This window comes from Chrysemys picta, chromosome 2 (genome assembly GCF_011386835.1).
Source record: "Chrysemys picta bellii isolate R12L10 chromosome 2, ASM1138683v2, whole genome shotgun sequence".
Lineage (NCBI taxonomy): Eukaryota > Metazoa > Chordata > Testudines > Emydidae > Chrysemys > Chrysemys picta.
The window spans coordinates 287,950,704-287,968,827 of NC_088792.1; the positions used below are offsets into that span (position 1 = coordinate 287,950,704).

The 18,124-nt window shown below is 49.6% G+C and overlaps 1 protein-coding gene across 2 annotated transcripts; it reads right to left on the reverse strand.

Moving 5' to 3' along the window:
- Positions 1-5,739: 5,739 nt before the first annotated feature.
- LRRC14 (leucine rich repeat containing 14) lies at positions 5,740-18,088 on the reverse strand. 2 transcript variants are annotated; one of them, XM_005291115.3, is made up of 4 exons: positions 17,969-18,088; positions 14,276-14,643; positions 11,524-12,165; positions 5,740-11,081 (listed from the first exon to the last, which is right to left on the reverse strand). In XM_005291115.3, exons 2-4 carry the CDS (start codon positions 14,596-14,598, stop codon positions 10,511-10,513), a joined length of 1,536 nt encoding a protein of 511 aa, XP_005291172.1. In that variant the 5' UTR covers positions 14,599-14,643; positions 17,969-18,088; the 3' UTR covers positions 5,740-10,510. The 2 variants fall into 2 exon arrangements, with proteins under 2 accessions (XP_005291172.1, XP_005291173.1); XM_005291116.3 differs by having other exon boundaries at positions 11,524-12,162; positions 17,969-18,087.
- Positions 18,089-18,124: the final 36 nt, after the last annotated feature.

Consider the following 18,124-nt stretch of genomic DNA (forward strand, 5'->3'; position numbering starts at 1 on the left):
TGTTTGGGCAAAAAGGCAACAGGTGGGGGTTCCTGTAATGTCTCCCCACCCCAAACCCAGGCTAGGTAAAGAAAAGACCTGGGTGGTGATCTGTAAGCACAGTCTCCCACATCCGGGCTCAACAGCTGGAAGGGGAGATCAGTGGAAGGTGCTATCGTGGCTAAGCCGAGAAGCTAATAGCTTGGCCCTAAAGGATTGTCCCTGAGTTGTGGGTCTGAGGCAATTCTAATGTTCATGAGGTGCTCTGAGATCACCAGATGGAAGGGATGTTAAACTTCCTGCCTCAGGGTTTAAGCTGCTCTCTCCCTTTTCCAGACCAGGATGGATTCTCCTACATCTGCTACTGGATTCTTACACCTTCCTTTGCAGTATGTGGTATTGGCCACTGTCAGAGACGGGAGCCTGGGCTAGATGGACTTTGGTTCTGATCCAGTCTTGCAACTCCTTGTTCCCAAGCCCAACAGTGTTGCAAAATGCTTCTCTCTATTGCTGGCTGGCAGTGCTGCGCCACGGGGCTGGACATGGGTCGCAGGGTCGACAGGTGTTCCGCTCACTCATTTGCCATAGTTTTCTTGGTTAAAATCTGTTAAATGGAATCAGTGACCTTAACTTCCCCAAAGCAGAGACCTGCTAGCCAACGTGGCCGCCTTGCAGAAGAAATCATGCTAATGCTCATCACTTATTAGACTGTGACTCTCTGGGGCCTTGATGGCAACGGCCCATTTGGGTTTCCTGCCTGTACTCAGCTGGCAAGCAGGGTGTATGAACTGGATTTCACTGTTCCGGCTCGAGGGGACAATTCTTGGAGGACTGTTGCTCAAAAGGGCAGACAGGTGGCTGAAGTCCCATGAGAGAGACTGACGGCCTTTTGGTGACCTCTGGAAAGGCCAAGGTCATTGATGGGACGTACAACTTTTGTGATGGGGCAGGGCATGAAGGGGTATTGATGCAACCTGCAGAGCAGCTGCAGCGGGCTCTGTCTCACATCTACCTGAAATGCCCCAGCTGAAGGAGGGGATAGGAACAGAAAAGGGAGAAAGCAGGCTGCAGTGGCCTGCCCTGGTAGGGCAGGATCTCTCTGCTGTGCCTGGAAGGAAGCAGATCCCAGGGGCCTGAGAACTAGAGCCAGCCTGGAAGAGAAAAAAGGCAGGTTGAGGTTACAGACTGTCCCTCTACTTGGTGAGTGGGCAGCCTGGCCAGGTCTCCCCTGGAGCTGGGGTGGTGGTGGATGGCCCCAACTCCAGCCTGTTGGGAGTCCTGGGGTGGGGGAGTTTCACCCCAAAGCAAATGGCTCTCCAGTATCACAGCCTTAACTCCCGGGAATGTGAGGTTCAGGTCAGCAATGCTCCTACCGAGCATCTTGCTTGGCAAGAGAAACTCTAAAATGGATAAAAGAAGAACAGGAGTACTTGTGGCATGCATGCATCCGAAGAAGTGGGCTGTAGTCCACGAAAGCTTATGCTCTAATAAATTTGTTAGTCTTTAAGGTGCCACAAGTACTCCTGTTCTTCTTTTTGCGGATACAGACTAACACGGCTGTTACTCTGAAATCTAAAATGGATAAAAACAAGGGGGAGAGGGTGGTGGAATTGACACATTAGCAAGTAGCCAGATAACTCCTGGAAAGTGACTGTTTTCCAGGGCTTTGCAGGGTCAGGTGCCAGATGGATGGTTGGGAGACTTTTCCCCCAGCGAGGCTGGGCAGGGAGCGCTGACCTGTTCTGCCTCCTCGATTGCTGAGCTCAAGCATGGACACACTGGGTCAGACCAAAGGTCCATGTAGCCCAGTATCCCATCTTCCGACAGCGGCCAGTGCCCCACAAGGAACGAACAGAACAGAGAATCATCAAGTGATCCATCCCGTCGCCCATTCCCAGCTTCTGGCAAACAGAGACTAGGGCCACCATCCCTGCCCATCCTGACTAATAGCCATTGATGGACCTATCCTCCATGAATGTATCTAGTTCTTTTTTGAACCCTGTTATAGCCTTGGGCTTCACAACATCCTCTGGCAAGGAGTTCCACCGGTTGATTGTGCATTGTGTGAAGAAATATTTCTTTTTGTTTGTTTTAAACCTAATGCCTATTAATTTCATTTGGTGACCCCGAGTTCTTGTGTTATGAGAAAGTAAATATGGAAGTGTTATTTACTCTTTCTCCACACCAGTCATGATTTTATAGACCTCTATCATATCCCCCCCTTAGTTGTCTCTTTTCCAAGCTGAAAAGTCCCAATCTTATTAATCTCTCCTCATACGGAAGCTGTTCCATACCCATCATCATTTTTGTTGCCCCTTTCAGAACCTTTTCCAATTCCAATACATCTACACGCAGTATTCAAATAGGGCGTACGATGGATCTATATAGAGTCAATATGATATTTTCTGTCTTATCATCTATTGCTTTCTTAATGATTCCCAACTCTGTTTGCTTTTTTGACTGCTGCTGCATAGAGTGGATGTTTTCAGAGAACTATCCACAATGACTCCAAGATCTTTCTTGAGTGGTAACAGCTAATTTAGACCCCATCATTTCATATGTAGAGTTGGGATTATGTTTTCCGATGTGCATTACTTTGCATTTATCCACATTGAATTTCATCTGCCATTTTGTTGCCCAGTCACCCAGTTTTGAGTGATCCTTTTGTAGCTCTGCAGTCTGCCTGGTACTTAACTATCTTGAGTAGTTTTATATCATCTGCAAATTTTGCCACCTCACTGTTTACCCCTTTTTCCAGACCATTTATGAATATGTTAAATAGGACTGGGCCCAGAACAGACCCCTGGGGGACACCACTCTCTATTCTGAAAACTATTACCTCTCTCTATTCTGAAAACTAACCACTTATTCCTACCCTTTGTTTCCTATATTTTAACCAGTTACCAATCCACGAGAGGACCTTCCCTCTTATCCCATGACTGCTTACTTTGCTTAAGAGCCTTTGGTGAGGGAGCTTGTCAAAGGCTTTCTGAAAATCTAAGTACACTGTAACCACTGAATCCCCCTTGTCCACATGCTTGTTGACCCCCTCAAAAAATTCTAGTAGATTGGTGAGGCACAATTTCCCTTTACAAAAACCATGCTGACTGTTCCCCAACACACTATGTTCACAGGGCCGGCACCAGGCAACCAAGCACATGCTTGGGGCGGCACCTGGTAAGGGGCAGCCAATCTTGGGGTAGCGGGGGGGCAGCGCGGCGCGGCATTCCGCCGGGGGGGGGGCGCTCCGCCGGCGCGGCGCTCAGGGAGGGGTTCCAGCAGCGCGGCGCTCGGCAAGGGGGTGGCGCGAGGCGCGGTGCTCAGTGGGAGGGGCGGGCGGGCTCCGGCGGCGCGGCGCTCGGGGGGGGGAGGGGTTCCGGTGGCGCGGCGCTCGGCGGGGTGGGCTCGGCGCTTTTTTTTTTGCTGCTTGGGGCAGCAAAAAAGTTAGAGCCGGCCCTGTATGTTCATCTATGTGTCTGACAATTTTGTTCTTTACTATAGTTTCAACCAGTTTGCCCAGTACTGAAGTCAGGTTTACCAGCCTGTAATTGCCAGGGTCATCTCTTTTAAAAAAAATTGGCGTCACATTAGCTACCCTCCAGTCATTTGGTAGAGAAGCTGATTTAAATGACAGGTTACAGACTACTAGTAGTCCTGCAATTTCACATCTGAGTTCCTTCAGAACTCTTGGGTGAATATCACCTAGTCCAAGTGACTTATTACTGTTTAAGACTAACAGATTTATTTGGACATAAGCTTTCGTGGGTAAAAACCTCACTTCTTCAAATGCAGGTTTTTACCCATGAAAGCTTATGCCCAAATAAATCTGTTAGTCTTTCAGGTGCCACCAGACTCCTTGTTGTTTTTGTAGATACAGACTAACACGGGTACCCCCCGATACTTATCGCTGTTTAGTTTATCCATTTGTTCCAAAACTTCCTCTAATGACACCTCAATCTGGGACAGTGCCTCAGATTTGTCACCTAAAAAAAAAAAGCAAACTCCATAAGCAAACAGACACTGCTTCCAGCTTCAAACGTTGGTCCGGCATCAAGCCAGGGGAAGGCAGGTCGGCCAGTCATGCACAGCTACAGATATATGGGAATAAACATGCTGGAGTGAATGAATCACTCATTGGAGGGGTCTGTGCTGCTGAGGGGATAGATCAGGAGGTGGGGGGGAATGTTAGATCACTATATGGGTAAAGAGGCACAATCCTCTAGCACAGTGGTTCTCAACCTGTGGGCTGCTTGCAGCCCAATCAGCACACAGCTGCAGCCCACGTGACATCCTCAGAGCCATACAGGTAGTATATATATTGTGTGGATGTAGCCACATAATATAGAGAGCTGCATACGTGGCCCGCAATGGTAAATAGGGTGAGAACTGCTGCCCTAGAAGCTCATGATCCAGCCGATGGTAGTTGCCCTTACCATCATGGAAAGAGGACAGCCAAGGAAAGCCACCTTGATATGCTCCAGTTTCCCCAGCTGTCACATGAGAACAGTGCTATGGCTGTAACTCACAAGACACGTTAAAAGACTAAAGTAAATAGCGTTTGTAAAGCACGGCGAGATCCAGCGATGTAAGGTGCCAAGGTAGCCCAAACCATTAGTATTTGCCCCTCCTCCCCCGGGGGGTATTTTCAGCCAGGCTCTATAGGGCATCCAAAAAGGACCACTTATTGTCCAGGAATTAAGTGGTGTTTTTTCTAAGGTGGATTGCAGGCTTCTAGTGGCTAATACAGAACAGGGCCAGGTACATTTCTGCAGGGGTTTCATTAAAATCTCTTGGTGGAATCCAGAGAGGGGGGATAGCTCAGACTATAGGGGAAAAAAAGTCCCAGTGACAAGAACTACACCCCAGTTGTTATCTACGAGCTAACTCCAGTGCAAGAACAGTTCACGTTAATACATGGATGCTCTGGTTACTCATGCTTTATGCTAGAATGACCACACTGGCTCTCTAGCAAAAGAGGCTTTAGGAGGCCAATGCAAATGCCGAAATAGAAAAGTTTTATTACCATCTCTTCTACAGTAATAATGTGCTCAATGTGGACTTCAAGAAAGTGGCATATACTTTAATTCAGATCAGAGGGAGACTGCCCAGTGGAAAGCTGCAAGATCGGTTCCAAGCGTAAGGGAATCTGTCACCTAAATTTTGCTTGAAATGAACTAGCTCTCCCCTGTGTGACAGAAATTGGAGAGGATTAAAACTACTGAATCTTATACATAATGGAAACCCTGTCGGATCGATTGGACTGTATTTCTGAACCAGGTTATCATTCCAGGTTAGATCATTTTAAATACATTCATTTAAAGGCTGGACTAAAGATTTAATGCATTTTGTCTTTCCTTGCAATCATTCAGGAGAATGAACCGACACTGGATGTTGCTCTGTAGATTATTCTGAGTTTAGATTTATGCCTTTTATCATGAATAACGTTGAACTGCATGCACTGGTTTTGTGTATCACGGTGGCAGACATCCCTGAACTGCTTGCTCAAGATTAGTCATAGTAAATAGCGTATCACTTTCTAAACCCAATGTGCAGCCTTCTTCACCGCCTGGCAAGAGCCAGGGGATGACATGGCCATGTCTAGGCCCAAACGTACTGAAAGTGGCTAAGCATTGCTCAGGCTAGTGCCCTAAGAATCTCAGCTAATTTACAAGATCAGTAATTTCACGTTATCCTCAATTCTAGACCCTGAGAAGTGACTTGGAGGTTTTGGACCATACTAATCCACAGCACCGAGGAGAATTAGAAAAACAAGTCCGGCATTTAATGAGTTTGGCTGAACTGGATAAGAAAGAGGATCTCTGTCCAACTCCCCCCCTATAATTCTCCAGGACAATAGTGAGTGACAACGCTTTCAACCAATGACACACAAGTTAGAAGCTATTACATCATCTGAACATACTCATTGGCTGACCATGTCCCAAAAGTGAGACAACTGTTGGCAGCTTCTGCCTTATGGAAGCTAACCCTTTCAGGGGAGTCAGGTCGAGCACGGGGTGTTAATATCAGTACAGCTTTGCTTTGGACAGCAAACTTTCCCTTTGCTGTGGATTAACAAGTCCCAAAGAAATTGCTCTTCAGACTGTTCTCCACGGCAATCCAGTTTGGTCTCATGATCATGACTGCAACTTACAGGCACGGCCCCCAAACATACTCTGGAAAGATCGGATTGGGAGAGCGTCCCATAGGGCATCATGGAGCAGGGTATGCTTTGCTGTTTGGTTTTGAATGGCTACAGCATGCTGCTGTTTGAATGTTTGGTCCCTTAGACTAAGACTTGAAATAGGAGCTTGCCTGGTTTCTCTAGCAATGATTTACGGATGTGAGGAAACTCTCTTCTACCCTGACCCACCTGTTTGAGATGCAAAGGGCTAGTTCCCTCCTACCATTTCAATGGTTGGCGAAATTGGCTATTGTAGACTTCGCGCGCAGCTGGAAACATGGCAGTCCCCTTTCCAAGGACACACAAAACCAAGATCCTGCTGAGTTTTCACAGTGCTTTCTCCAAGCGTTGAAACACCAGTGGACTGATCAAATTCCACCTCCTGCAATTACTTTCTGCCTCCCTGAATCCCCTCCTCTGATTTAAACGGACACAGCATTCTTCGCTTGTGTCCTAACGGGTTGTTGCACTGTTGAATGGCTGGTGTGTTTCACCCCAGAGGTGGCTGCATGTCATCAACAGATGAGATAATCTCTCGTACGTAGCTGGTAAAACACTGTTAGATCCTTCTAACTGTGAGGGTGCTGTACAAATGCAAGATAATTTCCAAAAATAAACACTGATTGAACCATCAGTAGCCACCACTGCACTCGGCTAGAGTGAGAGGCTTATAGTAGTCCATGATGAGAAGGGAATTAAAAAGATTTAATCGCTGTAGCAGAGTCCAGTACAATTGATGTGCACAGCCACAAAACAGAGTGCCTGCTCCATGCATCTGAAATAGACATGATGAAAAGACAGACCAGAGGGGACAGGGAAGATTGCTAGGCAAGAGAGTGAGCTTAATCTCTTAAGAGCAGGCGTGAGGACAGGGACAGAGGGGGCTGCAGAGATGATGAGTGACTGGAGGTGCCCAAGGATGTCAGATGTGAGGGGAGTCAATAATGGGGACTGTTCTAGGCTTAGGGGGCAGCATAAAAGCACGTGGAGAAGTAAGCAGGAGGAGATGAAGGAGGGAGGGGTGGGCAAGGCCAAGGGTGGGAGAAGGAGATGGGAGCGGACATACAGAGAGGAAGACACACTTAGGATACACCTGCACCAGAGCTGGGAGCATGCATCCCAGCTCGGGTAGATAGACAGGACTAGTAGCATACCCTCAAAGGTGACTTCCCCCCCCTCTGAAGGGTTAAGAGCTCTGGAGACCTCCTGGGGCTGAGGGCACACAGAAGGCCCACTGCTAGGGGAGGTAGGGAAGAGGGAGCCAGACTGTAACCCACCGACTTCAAACGCTAATCTCTTCTCACTTTATTCGTCCCACACATGGTAACACTTGGACTACTGTGTCCAGCTCTGGGCACCACCCTTCAGGAAAGATGGGGATAACGTGGAGAGCAACAAAAATGATCTAAGGTTTAGAAAGGCTGATGTATAAAGAAAGGTTAAAAAAACTGGGCCTGTTTAGTCTTTAGGTTGTTAGAATCCCTGTCATTGGAAGATTTTAAACACAGGTTGGATAAACACCCGTCAGGGATGGTCGAGGTTTTCCACGTCACTAGCACGGGGGGAGGTGGTAGAAAGAGACAGGGGCTCCAAGACATAGTCTTGATTCAAACAAGTGTGTCCAGCAGCAGAGCGACCTCTGCCAAAGGGCAGCTAGTTAAATAGCTGTTCCAGTGAGAAAGGCCCCAGGTCACATGACACTTTATCTTGTAGAGCGCCTTTCATCTGAAGAGAGATTGGAGTATGGAGACTGTGTGAAGGGCCAGCGAGGAGGCCAGCTTTACATAGGGAGGGAAGGGGGAGTAACGCGAGATAGAATGGCCGGGTAGGGTTTGTACAAAGCATATTTTTTAAATGGCTCTTGAACGCTCAAGGATCTAGTGGAGTGGTTTGAGGATGGGGTTGATAAACAGAGGATATATACAGATGTGAGTGGATTTTGGAGAGGGGCTGCATTCACTGGCTAAAGTAACAGGAGAATTTAAGCAGGGGGCAGCCCAGATAATACTGACATGGATATTGTGCTGAAGGAATGAGTTACTAGCTTTCAAAGTCCCTTAGCTGGGCAGTCTCACACAAAATTAACCCCCCATTGGGCACGATTATTCCCTCAAAGTGGCCAGAACAAAGAAGTTTATGTAAGCAAATATGCAGCCATAGAGGATGGGGGAAGGAGAGCAGAGTTCCGAGTCTGATGCCAAAGTTCTGGACAGCAAAAACAAACCACAAGTGTGTGTCAAGGGGGGAAATGGAGTTGGATGGGAGGGAGGTCCTCTGGCCCAAGAGAAACAGGTGGGGCTTGAAGACTAAGCTGATGGGAGTTAAAATGAGGCCAGAAGTTTAACTGGTCAAGAGAGGGATCTTGAAGGTGTCAAGTTATGTGCAGTAGAATATAATCAGCCTGAGTTAAAGCTAGAAGGGAGTGATAAGATGACTATGCAGGTAGACAGGGCAGAAGGCCATGAAAGTAATCTTGTGGGATTTTACAGACAAGGGAAGAAAGAAGCCACTACCAGACATAAGTTAGACTGGTAGCAACAAACCCACCCAGAAAGGAACTGGCTAGCCACACAGCTTGAGTGTGGAATGGTATGCAGAAGCCGAGAGCGTATGGTAGATGGAAGAGATAGATTACGTCCCTCTCAGCTAATGCAGGATCGTTCCCTATTGGATGTTCGGTAGCACTTAGTAAAAGTTCTAGTTTGAGTTCCAAGCAAAGGGGCTTTCACACCAAAAGTCTGATATTCAAGGCAATAGGAGACCAGCGAATGGAGAAGAAGCCAAGAGGGATCAGCAAAAGCTGTCCCCACAGAGGTTGGAGCAAGTGGACAGATGGACCAGGGAGATGAAGTACTGGGTGTGTGCCAAGCCAGAGAGATATTTTAGGGAGAGGAGGACAAGAGGTCTAGCGGAGAAGTGGGTCTCAGTGGAGAGAACAGGAATTAAGCCTTGGCTGTGACTGTAACACTACTTACTTCGGCCAGGTAACGAGGCTTTCCAAGGAGAAAGTATTCTTCAAAGGGAGAAGAAGTGAGAGTGTAGGGAAGGGGAAGGGAGACTCAGCCCCTACACCAAGCTGAAAAACTCCACACGAACAACGTAAGAACATAAGAACGGCCGTACTGGGTCAGACCAAAGGTTCATCCAGCCCAGTATCCTGTCTACCAACAGTGATCAATGCCAGGTGTCCCAGAGGGAGTGAACCCAACAGGTAATGATCAAGTGACCTCTCTCCTACCATCCATCTCCACCCTCTGACAAACAGAAGCTAGGGACACCATTCCTTACCCATCCTGGCTTACCACATGCCCATGGCTGGTAAGTATACCAGGGAGCATGAATCATCTTCCGCAGGATCTAACCTCTCATTTAAAAAAAGAAAACGTTTCTAGTTGTGAAGAAGCTTTCTGCGTACCAGGGGAGTGTAAACAGTCAGTCTACATACCACTCCAATGCCTCTGCTGTTACTCAGATCTTCCACGCACCCGCAGCTGAGTGGGAACCGACAGGGGTGTTGTCAGTCTCACCACTACTACACTCTGCAAGCAGCTGTGAAATGGATAAGAACTGAGCCAATTTTATTTTGTTACATCTTAGGAAAGCTCCATGCAACAGCAGAGATGGAGGAAATATCCAGTTCACAGGAGGACTCCAAAGTGAAGGCTGGGGGGAAGGACAGAGTAGCACAAGACACCCCACTTGCAGCAGCCATAAAGCCGAGCAGGAGTATAGTAGAGCTGTCCCTAAATATAGGTCTCCCCACCTTTCACATCTGTCTGGCTAGTGGGTTTAGCGGTCTGGCTATGACGTGACTGGTAACATTTCTAAGCCCTACGCACCCGTGAGAGAGAATGATGGGATACATTAGAAGAGAAGTGGAGAGAGGGGTTTTCAGACGAGGTAATCCATGCAGAGAAAGACGAGCAGACTGCTCAGAAGCTAGGAATGGATCGGTGTTTTTAGAAGGGGCCTTCTAATTGTTGGGCTGCTGCATTTGTACTGTGGCTAGTACACTTTGCTAAGAATTCTGCAGGGCTACACTAAAGTCATGTAAGGGGCATGGAACAACCTACATGGGCACAGTAAGACAGGAGAGCAACGGCACTATCTGGGATAAGCCAGGGATAAAGAGGCATAGAGCCTGGCAGCTTTAATCTCAGCTTTACTGAACGGAGGTGCAGAAGGGGAGAAGAGAACTTCCATTTGAATTCATGCACTAAACAGATGCGGTTAAAAAAAGTGTATAAACGTGTTGTTGCTGCGTCCGCTGAACCGTTCAACTTTGAAGGGGCATTAAAAATGCTCAGCCTGATCAGTTTGTTTTCTCCTTGGTTTTGCATTCCTGGTGAGCTACAAATTAAAATAATCTAAGGTATTGTGCCTGCATAAGTTCGTGGTCCAGACGGCGTCGGTCCTGCTTGCAGTCAGCAGCATCTGTTGCAGCTCAGCGCTCACCCTGGAAAACTTCTCTTCATCCACAGAACCATTCAAGAGGTTAGAGGAGGTGGGGGGCCATGGCAGGTTCTCACTGTAGCAGTCCACAGGGTAGGGGTAAATGACGAGCTGCAAGTACAATAGGCCCATGGTCCTCTGCAGCAAGTTCTTCAGCCCCCGCGTAGAGAGGGGGTTGCCAAATACCCCCAGGTAGCGAAGTTGAGAGCAGCGGCACAGGGCGGGGAGAAGCGATTCCAGATGGATATCCATCAGGCGGCATTCCATGATGTCCAGGTGGAGAAGGGATGAGGAGGCCTCTTCTAGGAGATGCTGGAAGGGCTGAAGAAGCGAGTCAGACAAGTTGTTGCCGCTGAGGTCCAGCTTCTTCAGGGTGGGGGTGTGAAGGCTTTGCGAAAGGTAGGCGAGGTCATTGGGGAGCAGGTAGCAGAAGGCCAGCTCCAGGCTTTCCAAGGGACCCTGCAAATCGCTGGTGGGAAGAAAGATTGTAAGCGTAAGTTCCATTTTAGATAACTACTGTAGCTTGCAGAGGACAGAAATCAAAATGGTTGGAAAAGGCCACACCACCAAGTAGCTCAGGGCCAAATCAAGACCAACATTAAAGCTGCAGATTCGTACGGTGACGAACATCCCTAATGCTAGCTATAAAGTCTGGATGCTTGGAGAATTGCACGATGGGACCTGCAGTGCACTGGCCAAACTCTCACGTTAAAGGAGGCTGCAGAATACAGGTCCCAACATGCAAAGAAACTTCTCTGATCAAGATGGAGCATTGCATGATGGGACCTGTAGTCTCCATGGGTCACAAAAGAAGAGCTGCAACCTGGTCTATTACACAGAGTCACTCACACTCCTGTCAATTGGCCAGTGCAGCCCTCAGCTGGGCCCCCTCGGCCCTACAAACAGCTTACCCCAGCAGTTGCCTTAGCTTTCCGGAAAGCCTGGAGGAGCCCAAATTCAGCTCCTTGAGACAGGACAATCTACTGAGCTGAGTGGCGAAGTAGTGGAGGCTTCCTTCCATCCCCGCTGAGAGCCGTCTCACATCAATGTTGCTGTAGGGCAGCTTCAGGCTGACCAGGTTGGTGAATTTTGCCATGTGCGGGAGAATCACCCTCAGGCCAGACAGCCCCAGGTTATTGAATCTCAGATCCACCTGCCGAACACCGGTGGGATCCAGGAACTCCAGGAGCCCCACGGTACTTGCAATGGGCAGCTCCTCAGCCCGGAAGTCCCGGCACTTCAGCCGCAGCATGCTGTTGGCGTTGTTCTGCAAGGCATCTTTAAGGACTCCATAAGAGGTGCTGTTCACAAAGAGATCCACGTGGACTTCCACAGAAACAGGCTGTGGCGGCGGCAGAGCCACCGCGCTGCTGTAGGGGCCCTTCCTCCGCTTCGAGGTGCGCTTGGTGCACTTGCTCTGGTGTTTGGAAACGTCAATGCACGCTTTCGCCAGGGTCACGGTCCTGGACCAGAGGCTCATGCTTTCTGGGCCCTGGTCTATTCCATCATCCTGAAGCCCCGTCATGTCCAGAACCTGCAGGCGCTGCCTCCTGCTGGGGAAGACAAGAAAAAAGGAGCAAAATAATGACAGACTGAAAAGACCCACTTCATTCACCCAGCTACTGCAGGATCGTTCCCCACACAGGGCCATATGGTCACTCTCCCAGTGGCTTGGGAACCAGAACCCAGTGGGGGGAGGAAGAGGTGTTAGTATCAATTACTGGCTTGAACAGACTCGCTCTCACTCCAGGACTGGGACCTCATCTCCCTTCTCATGGCAGCTGTAAAGACTGAACCACTTGTGTTGCTCAGATGATGTGACACGCAGCCTAAGGATTAGCTCTTTGGTTTAACAGTTCTAGTCGCACGGCCTGTGGCTCTGCCTAGCTTTAGTCTTTTGTTCATACTAGAACAGAGGAACCAAGTGATCTTACTGCAACCCTTAGCCTTCCCCACCCCAATCTCCCACCACTGTCTCTAAAATAAGAGAGACACTATTCAGTGCCAATAAGATTTAGAGCATCTCAGGTGTAGATCTCAAAGCTTTCTGAAGCTAAGTATCACTGTCCCTGTTCCACAGAGGGGGAAAGCCCATGGTCACAGAGCAGGGACTAGAATCCAGGTCTCCTGATTTCTGCTCAAACCCCTATCCTGTGAATCTCACTGCCTTCCCTGGCAGGGACTTTGTTTTACAGAAAAAATAAAATGCATCTTGTGTTTTTGGGCACTGCATAATGATTGAGATAGGCTGAGATTTAAGACCGTTCCCTCTATTTCCAAAGGGAAGAGAGCAATGCTCATGGATGGATAAAACCAGTGGCCAACCAGCAGGAATTACTCCCACCTCCCAAAGCTGCTTATGGCCTGTCACTTGACAAATGGAAGTTGTTTAATGCTGCAGACAGGCTGGTAGTGCCACACTGCAGAGAAACCACATGCATAACAGCCAAAGAGCCTGCTTCCAAAGTGCAGTCTGCAGCACAATCACATGCAAGGAGCCAGAGGAGGCATTTACCAAGCAGCTGCTACCTGAGAGTCATCCCATTCTGCTGCAATTTGAGGAAACTGAAATTGGATGCCCGGTTTAACATGGTAAGATACCTGGAACATTTGGTCCACCCAGATTTAAGTCAGCACCCAGCACCTCAGATCAGCGGTTCTTCCTCCAGAGGGACACAGCGCAATTTCAATTTGAACTACAAGCCCAAATATGGAAACCACCATATTTTCTTGTCACCCAACCAAGAACAAAAGCAAAGCTTGTCCCAGCCCTACTGGATCATCACTGCAGGATGTACTAAAGGACCAGAGGCCCCAGGTCAATAACATTGAACATATTAGTGCAGTGTTTCTCTAACTGGGGGTCCCGACCCAAAAGGGGGTCACAAGGCTATTATCGGGGTGTCACGAGATCACAAAAAATATTATGGTAACCTTTAGATCCTTTGCTAGGGTTTACCATATTTCAAGTTCCCAAATAAAGGAGACTGCCGGGCAAGGGGTACAACAGCCGCCGCTCTCCAGCCGCCCAGCTCTGAAGGCAGCACAGAAGGGTGGCAATACCAAATCACGGACATTTGTTCATATTTCAAAAATGAAAACTGAACGTGGAGGATGATTTAAGGGTTTGCCTTAGTTCCCTGGAGCTGCAATTGAAAAAAAAATTGTGTGCTTCAAAACAGCAGCACCCCTCGCATGAAGTGTCCAGATACTTGTTTGTATATAGTTGCGTATAAAGCCACAATCCTTGGACAATGTTATCATTATTGCCACAATCACTGAAAGAGGCTTCCAGCTCCCCAAGCTGTATCCTGTTGTCTATTTTTTTTACCCAGAAAATGTGTATCTTAAATATCCACGTATTTATTCCTGAAAACTGTTGCTTTACACTTTTTGAGAGGCTTCAGTGCCTTTGGCTGCAGGGATAACGATTCCATGCTTCATTTACTGCTCCTGAGGACGTACAGAATTTTTGCTATCACTTTTGGGGAAGTGAGGTCATCACAGCCTCATATTTTCAAAGGGTGGCCCAGCAAAAAAAGTTTGCGAAGCCCAGTGTTAGTGTGTTCCTGTAAGTCTCCTCCCCCACCGCCTCCCAGTATGGTTTAGTCTCATCAGCACGTGACCCTTGTGGTAGGTAACGAGCTGTACGCTGACAGGTACCTTTGGCTGTGGAGTCGGTCTTCGAGAGCCTCATTCAGGTAGGTCACCACTCCCAGGATGACAGTCTGCACACATAGCTTGTTGGGCTTTTCCTGGAGCAGAGCCCGGTCACAGTGCTGACACTTCCGCAAAAGCTTCTGGAAACTGAGTACCGGGAAAGGCCAGGTCTGCACCAGATCTTGCAGCACGAGGGTCCTCTTGTCCATGAAAGCTGCCTTGAACAAGACTGGATACAACTCCTTTGGGATGAACTCCAAGGCACCGCGCACCGTGGAGTGGTGGGAAACCACCTTCTGTGCACAGAGGAACACGAGGGAGTGCATGGCTGCAGGGAGGCAGCAAGCCAGAGGCCCAGCTTCACAGAACCACTGGAAGAGAAGAGAAACACCTAATGATATACCTACCCCCAGGACACACTGCAACATTCCTGATGAGATCCCTGACTTTCACCAGGAATTAACCAGGTTTTGCCTTGTTCCCTGCAGCTGCTGCTGAGTGGGCAGGAGAGACATACCCCATCCTCATCTCACCTGTTCTGCTGCTTCTGCTCTCCGAGAGCCAGCCACACAGAGAAAGAACAGAGCTGGGAACCCAGTGCAAGGGTAGAAGGCCAGCACACCTGCCTGCCTGGCAACTTCAGGTAGGAAAGATCCCACCTGCCTCCAGTGCTCCGCCGACATTCTTACAACAGGAGGGGGCTAGAAATCAGAGGGGGACCCCCAGAACTGCAGAAATTTAACCCTGTGGTTCCAATTTGCTAAACTGTTTACAAGCCCCCAGCATACTGTTGGTCCTTGATTTTACAAGGCCAGCCAAGGTGCAGGTCCTCTCTGACCAACTCACCGCTCTTCTTCCCTTGCCCATGTCTCCTCCCTACACCGCATAGACCACCAAGTTCCTCCCCTTCCACCCCAATTTCTCTTCCAAGATGCCTACATGTCTCTCTACTGTTTCTTCGACCTCTAGCAGGTCATCTATAGGTCACTGCTGGCCTTGAAGAGCATGGGGCCAATGTGTCTACGGTCATGGACTAAAATGGTTATTTCTCCAATACAGCGGGCAGGCAGCAGCAACCTTCAGAGCTCTGGAACTAATAAGATCTATTCATCTTCAGACTCAGTCCCTTTTGCACACCCTGATGGGAATGGTCTTGCCTACAGCCTGCAGGTAGCAAAGAGCTGATTAGCACAACAGCTCTTATATTAAGTTTCACCAGAAAGCTCAGAACCAAGATGCCCCCCACTTAACATAAATGGAACCAGAAACTGTGGCGCAATCCCATGGCTCTCAGTAGCCATTAGATCTTGAGCCAACACACAACAGTCACTGTTCCCAGAGATACTGCAGCTCGGGGCAGTAAGGCTCAGTCCAACAGACCCAACACCTTAGCTGGCTCTGCTAGGAGTCCTGGAGAAAGATGGAGTGCTCGATATGTTAGGAATTGTGCATTAATAGTTTCTCTCCCCTAGGGCTCCTTGGTCTTCAGTCAAACTCATCTTAGTTGTCAAGACGGGAAGCACTATGTACGTGAGGTCAGATCCAAAAAGCACAGCCTCTGCCCTAACACAATATCCTAAAGCTGAACTAAGTACCCCTTCCTCCCTATTTATCCCCATTTGTATCTGATCACTCTGCCCCCATCCCCTCTGCTTTGCTAATAACATCTGCCTCAGCCACCTGTTTGGCCACATCTTCCACAACCATCTTTGTGCTTCCTTCTATACAACCTCATGCTTGGAGCTCGGTTCCTGAACCGGTCCATAATACCACTGCCCTTTCCTCCTCCAAATCCACTTCTAGTTAGCGGATCACTGGGGATTGCGGATATTACATATACTGATAAATACATTATCAGAATGATCAGGAACTCTCCGGTTGAGCACTAGCTAGTCTGTGTAAGCACGTGAGCCTTTCTACTATATTTTACTCACTTGTTGCATCTTGTCTTTAATTACTTAGTAGGGGTGGTCTCTCTCCACGTGTGTGTAACAACACCTAGCACAACATACCTTGATTGTGATTAGGGCTTTTGGATGCTACTATAATATAAATAAACGCTACAACAGCCAATACGTCCAGCCCACCTGTGATTGAATCCGGGATTGTATTAGCCACCTACTATGGATTAAACAGCACGTAAATTAGGGATACTGGCCACTCTTTGCACAGACTGCTGAGAAGTCAGCCAGCACTGGCAGATTACCACTTGGTCCCCACCTTCATGCTGGTTTGCTCCTCCCCCTTCTCTCCTTAGACTGATCCTGACAGAAATCAAGGAAGTTAGATCAGGGGTTAGAGTAGATGACCCTTGTGATCCCTTCTAACCCTATGATTCTAAGGGGGATGGGACAGCGACCCCTCCTGGCCTGTTAGCAGCCTTGTTCCACCTATTCAGTCAAACAATCTGGCCATCAGAGGGTTTCAGCCACAGAATCTGGGGGTTCAAGTAGTGAAAGACCGAACATAGTGCAAGAGTCATTCTAGTACAGTACACTCTTCTCAAACCAACTAGCTCCATTACCATGAGCACAGCCCCCATCCCACAATGCGGCCCACCCATGCCTCATCCCACTGAACTTGACCATAACATCACTGTGTGGTCCAGCCAACTGTGGCACCAAATCCTGGCCATCTCCCACGCCACTGAGGCTGGTCAGTGGCACACACATAGGGAAATTAAACAATGATAACCTCATAACCCATGTAGCGCTCCCATAACCCCTTCCCCTTCCTCCCTCTATTTCCCACCCCATACCAAAGAAGAAGGGCAGAGAGGGATAGCTAGACCAGGAGATGCTGGGATTCAGCCAGTCACCTTTGGAGCAGACTGGACTACAACCTACTGACCAACAAGAGGGGGCAGCCCTTACAAGCTGCTGACATCCAGAAATGATGCTTTAGCATCCGCAGAACCAGCCCCGACTCCCCTGCAAGGGAACCTGCTCTTCTGGGCCCGGTTCTGCGATCGAGGAAGCTGCTAGGAGGAGACGCTGCAGGAGACATCTCCAATGGGGGGTGAGTGGGGCAACAGATATCACAAAGCCACAGCCCTGGGGGGGGGGGCAGAGGGGAACAGAACCTGCAGCCCCTTTTCCAGAGACGTTTGGGGAAAGAGCAACAGGGGAGGACAAAAGCCCCACAGCAGGGTTAGGGGAACGGACAGCTGCTCGGGGGGAAAAGGGGAGTCACGCCCCCCCCCTTAGACACTACTGCCTGGGAGGGGCTCAGTCCCCCCAAAGAGGGGTTCACCCCCCCTTAGACACTACTGCCTGGGAGGGGCTCAGTCCCCCCAAGGAGGGGGACTCAGTCCCGCCCCCTTACACACTACTGCCTAGGAGGGGCTCAGTCCCCCCCAAGGAGAGGGTCATCCCCCCCTTACACACTACTGCCTGGGAGGGGCTCAGTCCCCCCAAGGAGGGGGTCAAACCCCTCTCCCCATTTCACCCCTGCCCCCCAGACAGCTCATGTCCCCCCTACTCCAGAGCCCCCCCCCACTTGCCTCAGAGGGTTCACGCCCCTCCCCCCCAGGGGGGCTCATGCCCCACCCCCCCAGGGGGGCTCATGCCCCAGGCCCCGGCGCTCGGGGGGGGTCACGCCTCAGACCTCTCCCCCCACGGGGGGTTCACGCCCCTCCCCCAACTCCGCCGTGGTTGAGGCCCCGCCCCCAGCCGCGAGGAGGCCCCCGGCACTTACCGTCTCCCCACCGGCCAGGCCGCGCGCGCTCTCTCCGTCTCCCCCCTCCCGCTCCGAACCCCCGGAGCCGCTCCGGGCTCCGCAGGCCCCGCCCCACCTGAGGCCACCGCACTTCCGGGTGTGCGTGGTGACGCAGAGGCGTGCCCGGTAACGACG

What these genes read in the sequence shown, in the direction of transcription:
- LRRC14 (XM_005291115.3), bottom strand. Translation starts at nt 14,598, where the DNA reads ATGCACTCCCTCGTGTTCCTCTGTGCACAGAAGGTGGTTTCCCACCAC. An exon ending in GACCGACTCCACAGCCAAAG is followed by an intron (nt 12,166 to 14,275) that starts GTACCTGTCAGC and finishes TGTCTTCCCCAG; the next exon opens with CAGGAGGCAGCGCCTGCAGG. An exon ending in AAGCTAAGGCAACTGCTGGG is followed by an intron (nt 11,082 to 11,523) that starts GTAAGCTGTTTG and finishes TCTTCCCACCAG; the next exon opens with CGATTTGCAGGGTCCCTTGG.